The following is an 18,821-nucleotide window of genomic DNA, read 5'->3' as shown; positions in this document are numbered from 1 at the left end:
AACCAGGGGAAAACTTCCTGAAAGTGACCAAACGAAAAAGAGAGCACACAGGCTCAAGGAAGTTAACAACGCATATACAATGTATTAATAAATCTTGATCAGCATACAATATATGGCCTGAGGAAGAAATTAAGTTTGAAACGAGCCAATAACAAAAAGAGGCTGGCGAAGCTCCTTGCCGCCACCAGCAGTGTCCATCAATATCAGTGAACGTGGCACTGCTCTCTCCAGCGGTTTGTGCCGCTGCCGTCTGCAACTCGCAGCATACCACGAACGCCAACCCCCCGGAAGTCGCCTTGTTGCACGGGGTGTTCGCCTGCTCTTCAGTCTTGGATTCTGGACTGTTCGACTATCACCCATTTGGGTTTAAGATAAATTGGGACTGTAATATATATTGTATGCTGATCAAGATTTATTAATACATTGTATATGCATTGTTAACTTCCTTGAGCCTGTGTGCTCTCTTTTTCGTTTTGTCTGAAGGTAGAACAATAAGTGGGGAGAGGTTTAATGGTTCCTATCTGAGATAGAGTATAGGCGAAAATATTGCTTGATGACCTGGTAAGCACCGGATGGGAAAGCTACTAGGTTTGCTGAATAGCTTTGATTAGGATCGGTGGGTGAAGGGAAAGTGCAGTGAGTGTTGATGGGGTTAGACAAGGGTTTTCTTAGGAAACCTCATTATCCCTGCCTGTCTCTGGGGTGTGGAGGAGCTGTCAGTCAGTCAAGCACCTCTAACTCATGTTCTGGAAGTTTTCCAAGTTCCTGCCCAGTTAGCATCCATTCTGGGCCAGGCAGTGTCTTGGACTTACCGGGGGTGGGGGTGGGATTTATGATATTCCATCTTTAAACTGTCCTCTTAGTGTGCAGAAGGGGTCTGACTGCTAACACCTTTGCCAAACAGAAGTGAATTGCAGAGAGCAGGGTGCTATAGGGACTGCATGGGAATGATGTGTAGTCATCATTGAGCAGATATGTAGTGAAGTAATTTGTGGCAGCTGGCATACATATCTAGTGCATGAGCTTATCCGACTATGTAAAAGGCTAAGTGTATTCAAGACAACTCACTTCCTGCCCTGGTGTGCCTCCAGAGGGCGCTTCTGTGGAGGGAAGCCCAGATGAGGCCGCCAGACCTCCAGAGAGTGTGCCACGGCAGGAAGCCCAGGCCGGGATTAGGCATGGAGCAGGTGGCAGTGCCTCCCCACTTCACTCAGCCAGAATCACGCGCAAAGCAGGAGGCAATGCCCACCCCTTTTTCACCCAGCCAGGATCAGGTGTGGATCAGGAGGCAATGCTTATCCCCTTTCACCCAGCTGGGATCAGGCGTGGAGCAGGTGGCAATGCCCGCCCCTCTTCACTCGTCCGGGATCAGGCACAGAGGAGGTGGCCATGCCTGCCCCCCGCCTTCATCCAGCCAGGATCAGTGACGAAGGAGGAGGGAATGCCTGCCAGCTCACCCTCCCCTTTCTATAGCCTGTTGTATTTTTTTCTCACCTGCCGATGATGAAAAGGAGAAATATCCCCAATCTGTCCCAATTACCCAGCACACGGTTCATATACTCATGACTATTCATTGGACAGACAGAGTGCCTGGAGAGAGAGAGAGAGAGAGAGATGGAATTCCTATAGACTACAGCACCCCCCGGGCCCTCACGTCCGCCCTGATGCTGAGCCAAATACCCAGATTGGCACAACTGGGTGAGTCTAACTCCTCCCTGTTCACCCACCCAGGTCTTGGTTATACCTGCCAGGTATTTAATTCTCCTGGACCTCTTAGCAGCTTTCGCTACCATCAACCAACGTATTTGGGGAAAGGATTTAAAAATTAATTGGGATGTCAGTCGATTTGGCAGACTTCCTGTCCTATATTTTAATTGTTGCTTTTATATTTTTTTTGTATTTTGATTTTAATGATGAGTTTTTGTTTGGTTTTAATGGCTTTTAAATATATTAGCTGCCTTGGTAGCCCTGTTGAAGGCAGAAAGGAAGAGTATAAACTTTGGGATTAAATACAATGAATAAATAAAGTTCAGGTGGTCAGTTCTTGCTTTTTAGAGCTCTAAATGGCCTTGGTCCACCTACTTCTGTATGATCATGTCCGTCAGTCAGCAACAGCATCAGTACTGCAGTTGTGGAATTCCCTACCCACAATGATTCATATGGTGCCTGGTGTTCAAGTTTAAATAACAGGTGACAACTTCTTATTTATTTGCTCTGGCACTTGGTGAATTTATAGGCTTGTAATCTTGTCCCCTTGTAGCTACTATTGTTTAAAATGTTTTTAACTGTTTTTGCCTGCTACTCTTTTAATATTATGAGCTGCCTCAAGCATTTTTAATGGAGAAAAGGCCAATAAATATTTTAAATAAATATAACTAGCAGTGCTACAAATGGTTCAAGGTGTAGAGGCTTCTGTATAGCTCTCAAGGTTGCTGGTTCAGTCTTTATAGGGACATTCTGATACATCATTCCAAGTGGATGTAGACGGAATTTCTAAAATCGTTCCAGCATTCACTGTTGGAGCTAAATAATTATGGGTAGGTTCCAATCTTTTGTTTATTAGAATGGTTGAAGTCCCTTTTCTACAGTGGTATATGTGAACCATATATGGCATGAGTTCTGCTAAAGTTGGTGATATGCTGAGAGACCCTGGAATGTAATGGAAGAGAGAGCATGAAATACTGGAGAGATGTCTTTAGTGGTGCCAGGCTAGGACTCTGCCAACTGTTTGTGCTTTCCAGAGAACTGGACTAACTATTCAGCTGGCTCTCTCTCCTCTTCCAGGCCATCATAGCTGCCTAAATATTGCATTGTGAACCAATTAATAAATGTATGTCAGTTAGGGCTACAATTACTTTTGTCAGAAACTGCATGATACAGGACGAAGAGCTGTAGACGTGGCACGGTTTCAGCATCTTGGGAACAGGTTCTGAACTGTTGCAATGTTGCTCTTCGAATTTTCCCCCAGTGGAATGCCCAGTGTCGCAAATGTGCTGAATTGGGCCCTTCACTGTTAAATCCATGTCCATTAAACATCAAGTCTATCCTTGTTAAGATATGTTTACAGTGTGGATGATAGACAACTAGAAAAAGGCAGCTGGAACAATTTGCAAACTCATGAAGATGAGGCAGTGTGAGTTGGTCATGGACAACTTAGGGGTGCTTTCAGCTTTCCCTAATGTGTGCTGACCATATGACAGCTAAAAATAAAAAGGTAATCTATTCAGAGGCTGAATAGAATCCTCAAAGTGGTACCACCTTATAAAACATGATCCTTTTTTTGCAAACTTCCCCGATGCTGACCCATTTAATGAAAGCCATTGCAGCGCTCCATGTTTGATTCGTGCTGACCTGTGGCTTTGTGGTTGTTCAAAGGTATCAGTGAACCATCTTCGTATTTATAGAAGGGAAACTGTTGAGTATATCATCTAATATTTGCTTGTGTTGTATGAAAGTTCCAGGGAAAGGTTCAAGAAAAGATGTACAGTGGTGCTATTTGCCAGAGGGCTTAATGGGGTTTGAATTATATGTGGCCATTGATAGGGGCTGATTCTGCACACATTGGATAATGCACTTTCAATGCACTTTATCAATCGTTTGAGGTGTATTTTTTGTTCCGCACATGAAAAAATCCATTCCAAATGATCTATAAAGAGGATTGGAAGTGCATTATCCAACATGTGCAGAATCACTTGGGGTTTCTTTTGGGAGGGGGGAATGTGTGCTTTTAGTTTTGTTTTTTTATTGGATTGATTGTAAGCTGCTGTGAGTTGATTTATGGGGAAAGGCCAGGATAGAAATGTGTTAAACAAGAATTATATATATAGTAAATCTCACCCAGATAGATATCCCTTCTTTTTGACCTGAGCAACTTCATGAGCTGGAGCGCTATGTTTGAACCCACCAGGGGATTTCTTCTTCCTAATTACTGTTTTCACAACCAAAGTCATAAATAGCGAACCGGAGGATTTCTGTGAATGGGAGGGTAGCAGAGTTTCTTGTTGCAGCAGATTTTCTTCTCATGCTGTTCCTTTCCTTGGGGTTTCTTTTTTACCCAAGAGAAGCATTTGGGGTAGCTTTGGGGGTTCAGCAAAGGGGTGTGCGGTTGTGAAAAAGTTGTTCTCCACAGACAGAAATCAAACCACTTGGATCATTTCTGTTGGAGGCAGTTTGAGGAGCTTGTTGTTTGTTTGTATGTTCAATTTTATGTTATTTTGCACTCACTCAGTATTTGGAAGTATAGGCAGATAGTCCTCTCAGATAGTCCTATGTATAATCTGTATTGTTCCATTGTAGCAAATGATACAAGCACTAATGACAAATTCCACGCACAAGTAACATTAGCTTCACGGGACTACCTATTTGTAACTGACTTACATCAACACATTCTATAGGGGTAGTTGTTGTAGTCTGTTGTGTGCATGTGCATGCATACAGCCTGTAATATTTATTTCCATTGCATATAAGGCAAGTGCAGTGACTACTTACATTTGAATTCTGTATACGTACAATCTATAGTGTGCTAAATGAGGATAACACTTCATATATCTGAGGTGAGCACCAGTCTGTTGAAACTTATGCTATAATAAACCTGTTATTAAAATTCCGCAAGACTCTCCCGCTTAGCTGGTCTTTTAATATGCAAGTGCATTGCTGCCTTCTGGTGGCCATTTCTGATTTCTTCATAGACCCATTGTTAGGTTAACAGGGACTTCTCATGTCTGAATGTGTGTGTGTAAAATGCCCCATGTACAGCAACCCCATAGGGTTTTCAGGGCAACAGACAAACAGAGGTGGTTTGCCGTTGCCTGCCTCTGCACAGCAACCCTGGACTTCCTTGGTGGTCTCCCATCCAAGTACTAACCAGTGTCAACCCTGCTTAGCTTACAAGATCTGATGAGAATGGGCTATCTTGAGCCATCCAAGTCAGGGCCATGTTTGAATAGCAGAAGGAAAATCCACCTTTGACTGGATTGTGAAGGTTTTAGAGTGCATGTACAGGACGCTGGAGTAGAACTGAAGGCGGGCCTGGCCTACGTAATTATTTCAATATAGCTTAGCGGGCAGTTGTTACCATGGAGTCTCATTTAGATTTGCTTGTGTAAGTTCTGCATATTTCATCTTTTACTTTTATTAATAGAAAAATATTTAGAGAAATTAAATTTAAGTACTTTTATTTTTAATCAAGAGTTACGCACACACACAGGATTAAACAGCATTACAGAGCCATATGGCTCTGTACTTATGTCTAGTTCTTGGGTTGCATTTGTGGCACACTGTAATGTGCTGGATTATGGTAGATGGATGGATCATTAGATCTGTGGAAGCCTGCCTTCAGGGAGAATACCATCCATGGTAGGAAGCAAGTGTTGCCTGTATGTGTTCTCGATGGGCCTCACACACACTCAAAACAGATTGCCTAGGGATTGAATGTGAATGCCGAATTGTCCTATTGTACTCTGTTATCCTGCTAGGAATAAGTAAATTGTTAGTGGTCATTGTAATGGAAGGTGTGGCAGGGAAGAAGTTCAGATTTAAAAAATACATATTAATGCAACTCTGAACCAAAAAGAGGGACAAGGAGTGCTGTTTTTAGGGTGTATTTTAAGGCAGTTCTGTTTGTAGAGATTTTCTTGTGGAGAAGGGTAAATGGATTTTGCTGGGGGGTGGATTTTGCATGTTTTAAATTATTTGGAATTATTTGGAGTTGAGCCACAAAGGAAAAGTATAGAATTAACATTGTAATAACCACATGATATGTCTGAAAAACCAACAACTTTAACCAGCACAACTTTAACCAGCACAACTGGGAAAAAAACCATGAACCGGCTGGTTGAAGCCAACAGCCAGCACCAGGGGTGATGAGGAGTAATACAGTCCACTGAGGATTAAATGGGAAGGACATTCAGGGCTATGCATTGAGCCTCAGTAGTTCAACCTTATACTGGATTGGGTGATAACCAGCCAAGTGCTTGGTGTGATGCACCTGTGCTGCTGCCCTCCTACAACTTATGAGCTTCTTGTTACTGAGGGAGAATTACTGGGGGGGGGGAGTGGGGTTCCTCAAGTGTGGCCTTCTCATGCACACCCCTTCCATCCCAGGAAAAGGCCCTTTGTTTTAAAAACGTAGAACGCTATCTGTGAGAGTCATGTGCTGTTCAGCATTCCAGCCCCAACTTTCTTGTCACAATGGTACATGATGAAGGGGGGCACTGCTAACACTATAAGAGGACAGGTGTGTGAGCTACGCACCGGTCTTGCAAGGCCCACACTGTGGTGGGCTCTTTAACCAGCACAACTTTAACCAGCACAGCTGGGGGGGGGAAACCCATGACCCAGCTGGTTAAATGGGGGGCAATGGGTGGTGAAGGGGGAGGCCTGGAGCACTGGGGATGAGCTCAGAGCCATCAAGAATTCTGAGGAGACACAGGGCCAAACTACAAGTGATGAATGACACAGGTTGGACACTTGTCAGTTTCCCTCAAGTTTTGATGGGAAATGTAGGCAGTTTGGCAGAATGTTGGACAAGTGGCAGTTGAAAAGTCCATTGGACAGCAGTCGGAGAGCCAAGCTGCAAGACCAGGATGCCTACATTTCCCATCAGAACTTGAGGGAAGCTGACAAGTGTCCAACCTGTGTCATTCGTCACTTGTAGCTTGGACCACAGAGAGGCTGGCACCTGGGATGGACTCTGGAAGGACCTTTAGCCATGGACGCGGGGAAGAAGGCACATTGATGTGAGGGAGCATGGGAGGCATAGTGTCTGCAGAGAAAAGCAGGGACAAGTGGAGGGAGCATGGGCTGAGGAAGAGCCAGAAAGGGCAGCTCACCAGTCATCTAAGGAAGCCTGGGACCCCCGAGGCCTGTGCTGTGATTGGGGGTGATGCTGTGGTTTGAATTGTGGGAGAAGACGAAGGGAGGCAGTAAATGGTTTCTAAACATAATTGAACATACAAAATAGCAGAGGAAAAGGTAAGGGAAAGTAGGTAAATTGAAAGGCAATGCTGCCCTCTTTGGGAAATGAAATAACTATGGGCATGGAGAGAAACTGCTTTGTTGCTCTCTTTACTCTCCAGACTCCATTTGTTTTGTTTTTTTTAATTTCATGCTGTTTTCCATTGGAAGAGCCAGAAAGTCTTCTCTGGCATGTACAGTTTATAATGTATTCTGCAGCACAGTTACACTCTTTTAAACTTACTGACTTGAATGCCATTAGAAAGGTGCAACTCTGCTTGAGATTGCGCTGCTTGTCTCTGACTTTGTCAGCGATGTTGCTCAAATGTCTATTCTCAGTTAATGAGTTTTCCAGTCTGTCAGTTACACTAGTTTCCTTTATTCCCCTAAGCTTCCTGTGACAATGTAAATTGCCAGTATAAAGCAATGGGGAAACCAAAATAACAGTTACTCCCTCAGCACCTCACCTGTTTGTATTCTGTTGGGAAAACGAGTGCAAGAAATGGGACTCCTTTTTTTCCTATTGCTGTAACCATGTAAGGTTCAGTCAAAAAGGAAAACACCACCGTAACTAACTGTTTACACTTTATTCTCTCAATTCAAATATGTCAAACAAAATCATTAGTGTATATAACAATGTATCAGTCTCTTTTCCATATACAAGTCATGCAGCGTCACTTCTCGAAATTCATTTATTAGTAAGAATCCAATACAGAGCTGAAGAAATGCTGAAACAGAGCACAAGCAATTCTAGGACTGACATTAGACAACATGAAGCACAGGTAGCTCATAGAAGCATATATTTAAAGCCATAGATAGTACATAAGGCAACATAGTGGTGAAGTCTGTGGTCCCTAACTCATTCGCAAAGCATCTGAGACCCCTCCCTACAATACAGCCCTCATCTCTGAGTAAAAAGCCTTTTTGAATAATTTGGTTTTGCATCATTTGTGGAAAGCCAGGAGAGTGGGGGCGTGGGTGTCCTAACCATCTCAGGCAGGTCATTCCACAGGGTGGGGGCCACCACAGAGAAAGCTTGTATACGGACTGCTGTTGATTTCACCCATGTGCAGGGTGATGCTTGCAGGAGACCCTGTTCAGATGAGTGAAGTTGCCGTGGAGGAACATAGGGAGGAAGGCGGCCCCATAGATATGCTTCTTCTGCCTGTCCCTCAAAGAACGCCCAAGTTTCAAGCAAATTGAACAAACAGTTTAAATTCTCAGGGCCCCTGAACAAAGCCCCCCTCTAGCCATTGTAAGTGCACTTCCATTATTCCCTATGGGGGGACTTTTTCTGGGGAAAGGGGAGGGCTGAAGTCATTTTTCAACAAAATGTCACCAAAATGGTCAAGGGTGTTTTGTTATTCCGAGCATCTTGTATTTGTGTTACTGTTCGGCAAAATCAAGATAATGTTTCGAAACAGCTATTTCAGTGTATATTTTCAGCTCAAGAATTCCATTATCTACACCCCTAGTTATGAGCACTTTAGCATATATTGACATGATGTGAAGTAAATGTAATTCCCTAGTTTTTCGTTAGGTGGCAGCAGACTCAAAGAATATAGCAACAGATCCTGTAAGCATCTTTAAGAAGCCTGTATCCTGTGAGAGTCTCTTTGCATTCCTGGTGGGCATCCAGAGGTAGAAGTGAGAATGAGCGGATTAGGGCTTGTCTTTTCTGTTGGTGGAATTGTGCTCAACGGCCAAAATAAAATTTGCTTGAAGTACAGGTGAACACACAGCTCTCAAACACGGCTCTCGATATGGGTGCTATGGCATGTTCCTCTAGATCTTTCTAACTTTTTAGTAGGATCTGATAAACATTATCTGGCATTACTCTTCCTTACAAAAATGTGAGTAGTTGCTGAGATTATGCTGATTAAACTGTGTTGGAATAAATATAATAGAAGGGTTTCTGCTTTTCAACAGTAACACTTCAGAGCTGTTAATTGTGTGTTCTCCATCTTTAAAATCTTTTTTTAAAAGTGAAATACCCTATTAGAATTTCCGGGTTTGTAAGGCCTAATCCAGATTCCTGGAGACTGTGGTTTTCTTTGGGGTTCTGATTTGCATTGCATGCACAAGTTTTTTTAATAACCCAGTGCAGGTCACCATTGGAAAAGGAAAATCTAGGCTCTCTGGAACTTTATTCTGTGTATTTGTTTTGTACAACCTTTGTGTTTATGTCATTGCTACGAAACTTTACAATGTGAGGCTCTGTACCTAATCTAGAATGAGCAAGATCTCTGCCCAGAAGACTCATGGCTGAAGGCTGTAGTCCTGAACAAGTGCTTCTGGGGCTAGTTGGACTTTCAAAAACATTTGCATACTAAAGGCATAGGCAGCAGCAGAATCATGCTTGCATTGTCTCTTCATGTTGGTATTTATTTAATTGTACATCCATTGGAAAGAGAAGGTGCTTATCCCTTGGTCCACAGCTAGTATGTGTCCACATACACATGATGGAGTGGATGTTTGCATAGTATGTTGACTTGGAATGTCTCTGCATGCATGTGATGTGTTTGGGGACTGGGACAATGGGCAGGGTGAGCAGGCTTGGTTCGACTGTTCTGCTAGGCAATCTGCCGTATTTGCATTCACAAGTGGGGCACTGATATAGTCCTCTAGTCAGTAGCTAGTTTTGCCAACTTGCTACTGCAGGGGGCCAAACTGTCTCACGCTGGCCAGCTGACTGCTTGTATATGAGAGGAAGCATAGGGGAGTTAATGCAAAGTTATCTTCTTTTTTTCCTCCAAGGTCTACCAGAGTCCTTATGTAGATAAGCATCCTTTGCATACTTAAACTGTCCCTATGGAATGGCTCCCAAACAGCTACAGTAGGCAAGAGAAGGTGCCTATATGATCACTATCACATAGGTGCCTGTGGCAGTTGGACTCGTGTCAGTTGCAGCAATGGTGGCTGGAGGCTTGATCTAGCTTTCTGGAGGGAGGTGAAGATACTGCTAAGGTCTGGAAAAAAATAAAACACTCTGAGCACTCTGTGGTGGAACAGAGAAACTGAGAATATATACTGCAGAAAACAGCGCCTCTTAGCTACCATGTTTATGTTTCTGAGAAGCCAACATCTGTACTAAGAAGTAGGACTGATCTGGAGAGACGGTATACAGATCTTCCAAAAAAATAACAAATAAAAGGTGCGTAAGAACATACGAAGAGCACTGCTGGAACAGACCAGTGGGTCCAGCTCCTTTCTCAAGCAGTGGCTGAACTAGGGTTGCCAGCCTCCAGGTGGTGGCTGGAGATCCCCCAGAATTACAACTGATCTCCAGCCAACAGAGATCTGTTCCCCTGAAGAAAATGGCTACTTTGCAGGGTGGACTCTATGGCATTATACCCAGCTGAGGCCCCTTTCCTCCCCAAACCCCACCCTCACCCAAATCTCCAGGAATTTCCCAACCTGGAGCTGGCAACCCTAGGCTGAACAGGTACTTTAGAGGGCCAATGAGGGCATAGAGACCGAGGCCTTCCCTTGAAGTTGCTGCTCGATGCTGGTATTCAGAAGTTCATTGCCTCTGGATGTGGAGGTTCACCTTAGTCACCATGGCTAATAACCACTGATAGAAGAATCCTCCACGATTCCATCTAATCTCCTTGTAAAGCCATCTATGCCTGTGGCCATCACTACATCCTTTGGCAGTGAATTCCACATTTTAACCACTTCTTGAGTAACGAAGTATTTCCTTTTGTCTGTCCTGCATCTACTGCTCATCAACTTCCTTGAACGCTCTCCAGTTCTTGCAGTTTAGGAGAAACAGAAAAAGTTCTCTGTCATGCAGATGAGGAGAGCAAAAATGAAGGTGGGGAAACTTAGAACTCAATACAGAAGTAGAAATCAATGGTATGGAAGTGGCAGACAAAACAGGAATAGGGTGTGGTGGTCTTGAGAGAAGGTTTGTGAGGGGAAGAGAGTCCTACATAACATCTTCCCCCTCCTGACTTGCTACTATTTGTTGCTTTAAGTATCAGTGCATCTATATAATGGGATGTACTCTTCATGCATCTGATGAAGTGAGTTTTGACTCAGAAAAACTTGTGTTGGAATACATTTTGTCAGTCCTGAAGGTGCCACTGGGCATCTGTTTAATTTTGCTGCAACCGACTAAAACAGCCACCTATTTGGAATTAACCATACTAAAGGGTTTTTTTCCTTTTATTTAATGTCTTAAAGCTCTGACAGTCCTCCAGGTAATCTTTGTTGGTAGATACTGTTTTTCAATTTAATTGAGAAATATATTTTTTCTGTATGTAGTTAAAGTTGGTTCTTCCAGTGGACCTTTGCCTGTATCAGTCTCCAGAACTGAATGCCTCTTCAGTATTATTCCCATCATGCATCTGTTATAAGCCCGGAAGATTGTAGCACAAAATCTGACTAACTGAAGGGGGGGTCAATTGATGTCTCCCCCTTTCTGTACTGGTCAAAACTGGTTGGAGCTGCCCAAATAAAGGCCAGGTTGCTTGTGGTGTCAGAGAATAATGGCCACGCTGTCCTCTGACTCTTTAAAACACTTTACACAGACATGAAGGGTCTCCCCTCCTTCCTTGCCAAGCAGATAATCCCCTCAAACTGTTCTTTGCCCCATGCTGAGAAGGGAGATGTAGATACTTATATGTTCTTCCCATGGGGCAAATAATATCTCAAGAGGGGTAGAATAGGCAGAAGGGGCTACCAGACTCTCCCACATAGCTCCAGTTGGTCTCATGGGAGGGGATTCATGATTACAGATCTCCTGTGTGATGCATAGTTTCGCCACAAAGTGTTGACTGGTCTTAAACGAAGCAGAACACTTCTTGTATTCTAGATTCAACATGCCAATATTTATTTATTTTGTTTAAAATGTTTGTTCTCCGCCTATCAACCTTATGGCACTCAAGGCAGCTTACAGAAGACATAAAAATACACTAAAACCTCCATTTAAAATCACTATATAAAACTAAATACTAAAGTAATAATACTAAATACTAAAATATATTTAATGCAATTCTAAATAAAACTATCTTCAGCTGCTTCATAAAGATCAAGAGTTCAGGGGCAGGCACACTTCCTTGGAGAGGTTGTTCCACAGTCACGGGACTGCCATCAAAAAAGCCCTCTATCCACCAACCAAGCTTTTTTGGCCTCTCTCTAAGAGAGAGCAGGAATGTATGGGAGAAGATGGTCCTTTAGATTCTCTAGTCCCAAGCCAGATAGAGCCAACACCTTGAATTGGGATTGGGCATGGATTGGCAGCTTTAATATCAGGGTCACATGCACTCAGTAGTTGGCTCCAACCAGTGATCTAGCTAAAGCATTCTGCACTTGGTGCCACATCTAAACACTCTTCAAGGGTAGCCCTAAGTACAGTGCATTGCAGTAGTCCAGTTGAGATGTAACTAAGGCATGAATTACAGTGGCTGGATCTGACTGAAACAGAAAAGGGAATAGCTGACACACCAGCCAAAGTTAGGCAAAAGCACTCCAAGCCACTACAGCCACCTGGCTTTCTAAAGTAACGGCTATGTCAAGCAACACTCCCAAACTGCAAACCATCTCTGAAAGGAGAGATCTCACATTGCTGGTCAGCCTTTCTATTCCGTAGAATCTCTGTCTTGTCAGGATTAAGCTTCAACTTGTTCACCCTCATCCAACCCATCACTGACTCTAAGCACTCGTTCAGAACATCAACTGCATCCTTGGAATTAGATGGAAAAGAAAGATATAGCTAGGGATCATCTACATATTGGTGACACCGTAGCGCAGACCTCCTGATGACCTCTTCCAGTTGCTTTGTGTAACTATTAAATAGCATGGGGGATAAAATTAAGCCCTGTGGGACTCCATAGGCCAATGGCCATGGGGTAGAGTTCCTCAGAACCACATTCTGAGACTAAATATGACTTGAACCACTTTAAAACAGTGACCCTTAGTCCCAGCGCTGAGAGGCAGCGGTTGATAGTATTGAAGACCCCTGAGAGATCCATCAGGGTTAGCAGTAAAGTTAACAGGCACTGTTATTGCACAAACCGGATTGTTTAACATAAGAGATAAAGGTATATAATTGCACCCAATCTACCATTATGATTACATCAGAAATCTGCCTTTAAAGGGGTTACAAAAAGTGTTACCCCGGTAAGTCAGCATGGATTTATAGGCTGAAGTCATACATGTCACGTAATTCAAGTATAGATTTAGCATGTTTTCTGAGAGTAAATCCTTTAAAGGGACCTTTCTGATGTAATTATAATGGTAGGTTGGGTGCAGTTATGTACCTAGTCCTTGCTAAAGGTAATCCACCAAGGCAACCAGTGCAGTCTCTGTTGCAAATCCAGACCTGAAGCCAGATTGAAATGGATCTGGAAAATCAGTCTCTTTCAAGAGCCGCCAGAGCTGAACAGCAACCACTCGCTCTAACACCTTGCTCAAAAATGAAAGATTGGATTCTGGCTGGAAGTTCTCCAATGTAGTAGGGCTCAGGGAACATTTTTTCAGCACAAGTCTCATTACTGCCTCCTTGAGCTCAGGGGGTACCACTCCCACTCTCAAGGAAGCCTTTACCACTCCCCTTACCCATTCAGCCAGACATACCCTCGAGTGGCTTTTATCAGCCAAGAACACTCGTTGCAAAATTCATGTATTTGGGCCTACAATGGGGTCAGGGTAGATACTTTGAAGCCTAAAAATAGGCAGCTTTCAATCCACTTGCTACTTACAAGGTTGATTACATGACCATTTGTGCAAGCGGTCACCTCCTTTTGCTTCCAGCCAGGAGGTTTTAACCCTTCCCATTATTGTATTGACAGATCATGAAGCTTAGTCAGACTAACCTAAATAGTTTGAAAAGCAAAGTGGGTGAGATCACTTAAAAGCTGTATCGTAAATCCCGGCTGACCCACTCCATGCTACTAATCCAGTCTAGAATCTTTCCATCCTGTTTTGATGGCATTTCTGTATTTAATGTGGTTCCCAGCTTTGGTTGTCAGTTCTCCTCCACGCTTGCAAATAATGAGCTCTCTAAGCAACTGGAAAATACAGTTTTAGAAATGAGACACTGAGAGCTCTCTATGCTGAAGCTGACTGGGGAAATGCTTCAGTTCTTAAATGAGTACAAACTGGTTGCCCCCAAGGTTTGTGGACGGAAGGGATGTTGACTTGTGCAATTTCAGTTACAGATTTCAGTTTACTTCATTTACACCCTGCCTGATCCTGAACGGGAACCCAAAGGGGCTTGCATCATTCTCTTCTCCTCCATTTTATCCTCACAAATGACCTTTGTGAGGTAGGTTAGGCAGAGAGAGTATGACTGGCCCAAGAATGCTTCCATGGCATCTGAATGCAAATGTTTCTCAGCCTTAGAGTTGCCAGCCTCCGGGTGGTGGCTGGAGATCTCCCAGAATTACAACTGATCTCCTGGCCCTAGAGATCAGTTCCCCTGGAGAAAATGGCTGCTTTGGAGGGTGGACTCTGTGGCATTATACCATTCTGAGGCCCCTCCCCTCCCGAAACTCCACCCTCTCCAGGCTCCACCCCAAAAATCTCCAGGCATTTCCCAACCTGGATCTGGCAACCCTACTCAGCCTAGAGATTAACCATATAGTCTCCTCCACTCCATCCATCAATGACTTTCTCATGGCTGCAGAGATGCTTGAAGACATGGCAGTGTGTATCATGCCTTGAAACCCAGAAGGCAAATAAAACAACCTGTAATGTACTGATTTAAAATCAGCAGAGGAACGCATCTTCTATGGGCTCCATTGATCCACGTAGCTTAATCATGTCTACTGACAGCAGCTCTCTAAGGTCTGGGGGAGAGAAAACCCTTTCTCCCAAACCTGCTACTGGAGATTGAATCTGGGACTTTCTGTGTGTCCAATATGTGCTCTGCCACCAATACATAACTGTTCATATCTGTAACATGTTTGTTACTATGGCCAAGACTGTGTTCCCCCATATATAAAAATTAAATTGTGCACCCAGAAAAAACAGATTATGCAGGGTTCAAAAATTATACCATGGGTGCAACTTGCATAACTTATTCTGCAGTTTTTACTATTTCTGTAATTCTGGCATTGCTAGCTGGGAGAAGCAACAAGTGGGACAGTGTGAAGCACTGTCCTAAACTACAGAAATCTTATTCTTTTGCTTCTATGGGGTTTACAGGCCATTGCCTATATGCTTTCAAGCCTATCTTTGCCACTGTAGGGGCTGGAAAATTTGTGCATTTTAACTGAAAGCTGAAATCTCTGCCAATACCACATTCTGCACTCCTGCAGAATTGTGTCACAGTCACTGTTCTGATTATGAACAAAGGTCTCTTCTGATTGGAATTGGAATGACTCTCTCCTTATCAAGGCAGAAATTGTTTCCTGAAAAAGAAGCCTTGCATCAGAAGAAAGAGTTTCATGTGTTAACGCTAAATGAATTCAACAAGGCCACCCACTGTGGCCCCGCATGCAGTGTGCTTTATAGTGATACGCTTTAATTTCGGTTGATATTTTATGATCATAAACCACCTTGCTGGCTTGGTAGGATTACAGAATCAGAACATACTGATTTAAATTTTAAAAATTAGAGTAAATGATGGCTTGTAGGTTAGCAAAAGTCTTCCGGCTCATGTATTTCTAAATTAGTTCCTGGCACAGAATGTGCCTCCTGTCCCTTATTAATCAACTTACGCTTGCTCCTGAGATGTACTTGGGAATTGTGATAAATTGTTAAAATGGGCATTAAAAAAGTTTGAGCCACTTGCCTGTTTTAAGTTTTTGCCTTTGGCCCAAGGTAGTCTTTAGGATCCTAACTCTCTTCCTTTTTTCCTCTCAGGCTGATTCATCCGATCCAGCATGGCCGATATTGAGAAGAATGGAAACAGCCGCTCTAGCACCAGCAGCAGCCGCCTGCAGAGCAAAAAACCCCCCAACCTCTCCATCACTATTCCCCCTACGGAAGCAGAGGCCGAAGACAGCCAAACTGTGGTACGAATTACTACATGATTGTTTAGTAGCATTTTTACTTTCCGTGGCTATTTATGGTGGGGGCGGGGATGAGAAATTAGGGACGGTACCTGTTTATAAATATCTTGAATTTAGGTCTTTGTTTAAATCTCGTATCTAAGATACTGCTTTTGCTTCCCTAGAAAACAGTATTTCAGATGATCAGGCAATAGGGTTGTCTTGACTGTGTTTTGTTGAAATGCAGCCTCTTACGCTGCCCAGATACCCCATTTGCAGCAGTGGAAGTCCTCGATTCCTTCCTCGGAGAAAGAAGAGAGAGCTCCGTTTGTGATCTAGAGCACCATAACAGAAGAGTCAATATCACCTCCATGCATCTCATTGTTACTGCCCTGTTGAGACATTCTCAGATACAACCATCTAAAATAGCAGGAAAGCCTCCCCTTACCCCTACTCCCTTTCTCTCTTTTCTCCCACCCTGCCCTCCAACCTGTAAATTGTGCTTTGTGCTACTTTTGGAGTCCTACTAGTACTTAGTTTTATCTTTTAATCCTTACAATAACCCTGTAATGGAAGCTAGTATATTGACCTCTTATTGTAGATGGGAGGACTGAGTTGAAGGGAGTGTAGCTTGCCTAGTAAGCTTCTAACAGAGATGAGTCTTGAACTGGGACGTCCTGGATCAGCGCTAATTCTCTTAGCCACGATGCTACATCAACTCCCAACCAAACAGTCTTACTGGTGGAAACTCTTCTGCCTTTCTCCCTCCTCAATCAAGGTGTGCAGTGGTAGTGGTGGGAATGTCATAGGTGTTCTGTAATGGGGGCAGTCTTGAGGATAACCTATGTTTGTGGTAGAGAACTCCATGGGTGAATCACCTTTTCTTCCTCCTCATCTCTCCTCATTGCTTCAATGTATTTTCTAGCCTCTGCAAAAGAACCCAGTCTATCAAAAGAGCGTGAGCCTCCAAGAGCCCAGAATGAAATGGCAGGACAGCAACTTCGAAAGACATCCTGGCTTCCACCGGCAAACTTCACTGACCCAGAGCATTCGCAAGTGAGGAAGGCTTTAGGTCATTTTCGTATGGGCTGGTGATGAAAATCTGTTCCTTTTGCTCTGGTATTCCTTGATCTCTTTTCCGTAGCTTTCAAAAGAGTCTCTGTGCTACTGAGTAAGAACACAATATCTGTACACAGTCTTGTGCTTATAAAAATAAATCCCTGTTCCCTTCGGGCATGTGGCTTCCAATTTTTGGCCTTGTTTATCTTGTTAAAAAGGGCTACTTTAAAATATGCATTTGTTTCTCACCTTTGGCCTGCTCAGAATACTGAGGTAAGGCCGATCGCCACCTTGGGGTCAGGTAGCAATTTTCTCCAGGCCAGTTTGGCTGGGGATGGTGTTTTGCCATCTTCTGGGCATGGAGGGGAGGTAGTTGTGAATTTCCTGCACTGTGGAGGGGGTTGGACTAGATGACCCTAGAGATCCCTTACAACTCTATGATTCTATGAATACGTGTGCTTCACACATGGAAAACGGAACATATCTAAAATGTGCAGTAGCCTGCATGTCTTTCTCCTTTCCCTGTGTACACTGACTGCAGAAACACATGTATACAACTTGGGGCTGATCAATAACATGATTTTCTTGTATGCATAGGGTTGTATGTGTTTTTTTAAATTTAAATTCTGTTCATGCTGTTACTTCTCAATGAGACAGAAAGCTTTTGAGGGGTGTGGGAAGTGGACTGACAACTAGAGCAAGAGAGAGGATGGCGGGAAGATTAGAGGGAGGGCTGCAAGTTTGTGGCTGTGTATCCTTCTTTGCAAAGTACGTGAGATGTAGACCGTGAAGGTGTGAAAACTAGGTCCTCAAGCCACAGCATCCTGGTTTGGCTGCTGAAAGAAAGCCCCCTCCTGCATTAAGAGTTTGGATACTGAACAGTGAGTCATTCAGCTAACTAGTTTTAGAAGCAGTTGTCAGAAGTGGTGGAGGAGAAACAGTTCCCAGTCAGAAGTGTTTCCTCACTCCCACATCTAATGTACCAAACTTTGTTTTTCCAAATGAAAAACAGCACTGGTCTTGAAGTTGTGATGAGAGATGCATTGATATCAAATTTTCCTTAGGCAAATGTCATGTTTTCTCTGCTAGCTTTGAGGGTGTGGTTTCCTGGGTTATGAAACAGGTCTGTCTGCTGTGGGCAAGAACTTTCTCTCAGAAACTAGCATCTTGAGTTCAGTGTTCAAAGGTTGGGCAATCTATCTGTTAAGCTGCTGGCAAGCAATGCGTGCCCTGCATCTCAGTTCTTCAAGACCAAACAATGTCTCTTGTCATATCTCCACTGGAGGCCTTTCTCGCCAGTAAAAGTAGAGACGTTTTCCGGAGGGGAAGGCCTTGGTGGATGCACTATTCTGTAATAGTATTTTGTGATTTACTAGTGGGGGATGCAGTGTCCAGCTGGATAGCTGGCTTATCTTCTGATTTTTCCTCAGAGGGACAGCCCAGTGGTTTGGAGTCAGCGGTGACTGGGAGGGAAAGCGGCAGCACTGGCAGCGCAAAAGCCTGCAGCACTGCAGCCTACGGTATGGAAAACTCAAAGCTGCCTACCGAGAAATGGAGCTGTCCAGCCAAGAAGTGCCTTCCTTCCAAGCCACGGAGTCCCCCAAGCCATGCAAGATGCCTAAGGTAGGCAGCCTCATGCGGCCTTCCATTGTGGCAGGTGTTGTGGTGAGTGCAGTGTTGTGGCAAGAATGCTGGGTTTGATTGTGGAAAACCTGGATTCATACCCCTACACGTGAAGATAAAGCTGAGGTGGATCCAACAGGCTATATGACTGCTTCATGCCTGAAATGCCACTCTTAAGTTCTGGTAGGGGGGAAGCAGGATGCAAATGAAACTAATCATCTCTTTCCAGTAACTGTGACACCC

At 43.8% G+C, this 18,821-nt stretch overlaps 1 protein-coding gene across 1 annotated transcript in view; it reads left to right on the top strand.

Annotated features, from left to right (window-relative positions):
• Nucleotides 1–18,821, top strand: part of RHBDF2 (rhomboid 5 homolog 2) — an 81,579-nt gene that overhangs the window by 35,775 nt on the left and 26,983 nt on the right. Inside the window, exons 2-4 of the mRNA XM_054977345.1 lie at nucleotides 15,769–15,920; nucleotides 16,822–16,952; nucleotides 18,386–18,578. Coding sequence (XP_054833320.1) covers nucleotides 15,789–15,920; nucleotides 16,822–16,952; nucleotides 18,386–18,578 — 456 coding nt within the window. The 5' untranslated portion in view covers nucleotides 15,769–15,788. The remainder of the gene's footprint in view (nucleotides 1–15,768; nucleotides 15,921–16,821; nucleotides 16,953–18,385; nucleotides 18,579–18,821) is intronic.

Source organism: Eublepharis macularius, chromosome 4 (assembly GCF_028583425.1).
Source record: "Eublepharis macularius isolate TG4126 chromosome 4, MPM_Emac_v1.0, whole genome shotgun sequence".
Taxonomy (NCBI): Eukaryota; Metazoa; Chordata; class Lepidosauria; order Squamata; family Eublepharidae; genus Eublepharis; species Eublepharis macularius.
Note: the sequence above shows the minus strand (reverse complement) of the source record. Positions and strands in the feature narration are given on the sequence as shown.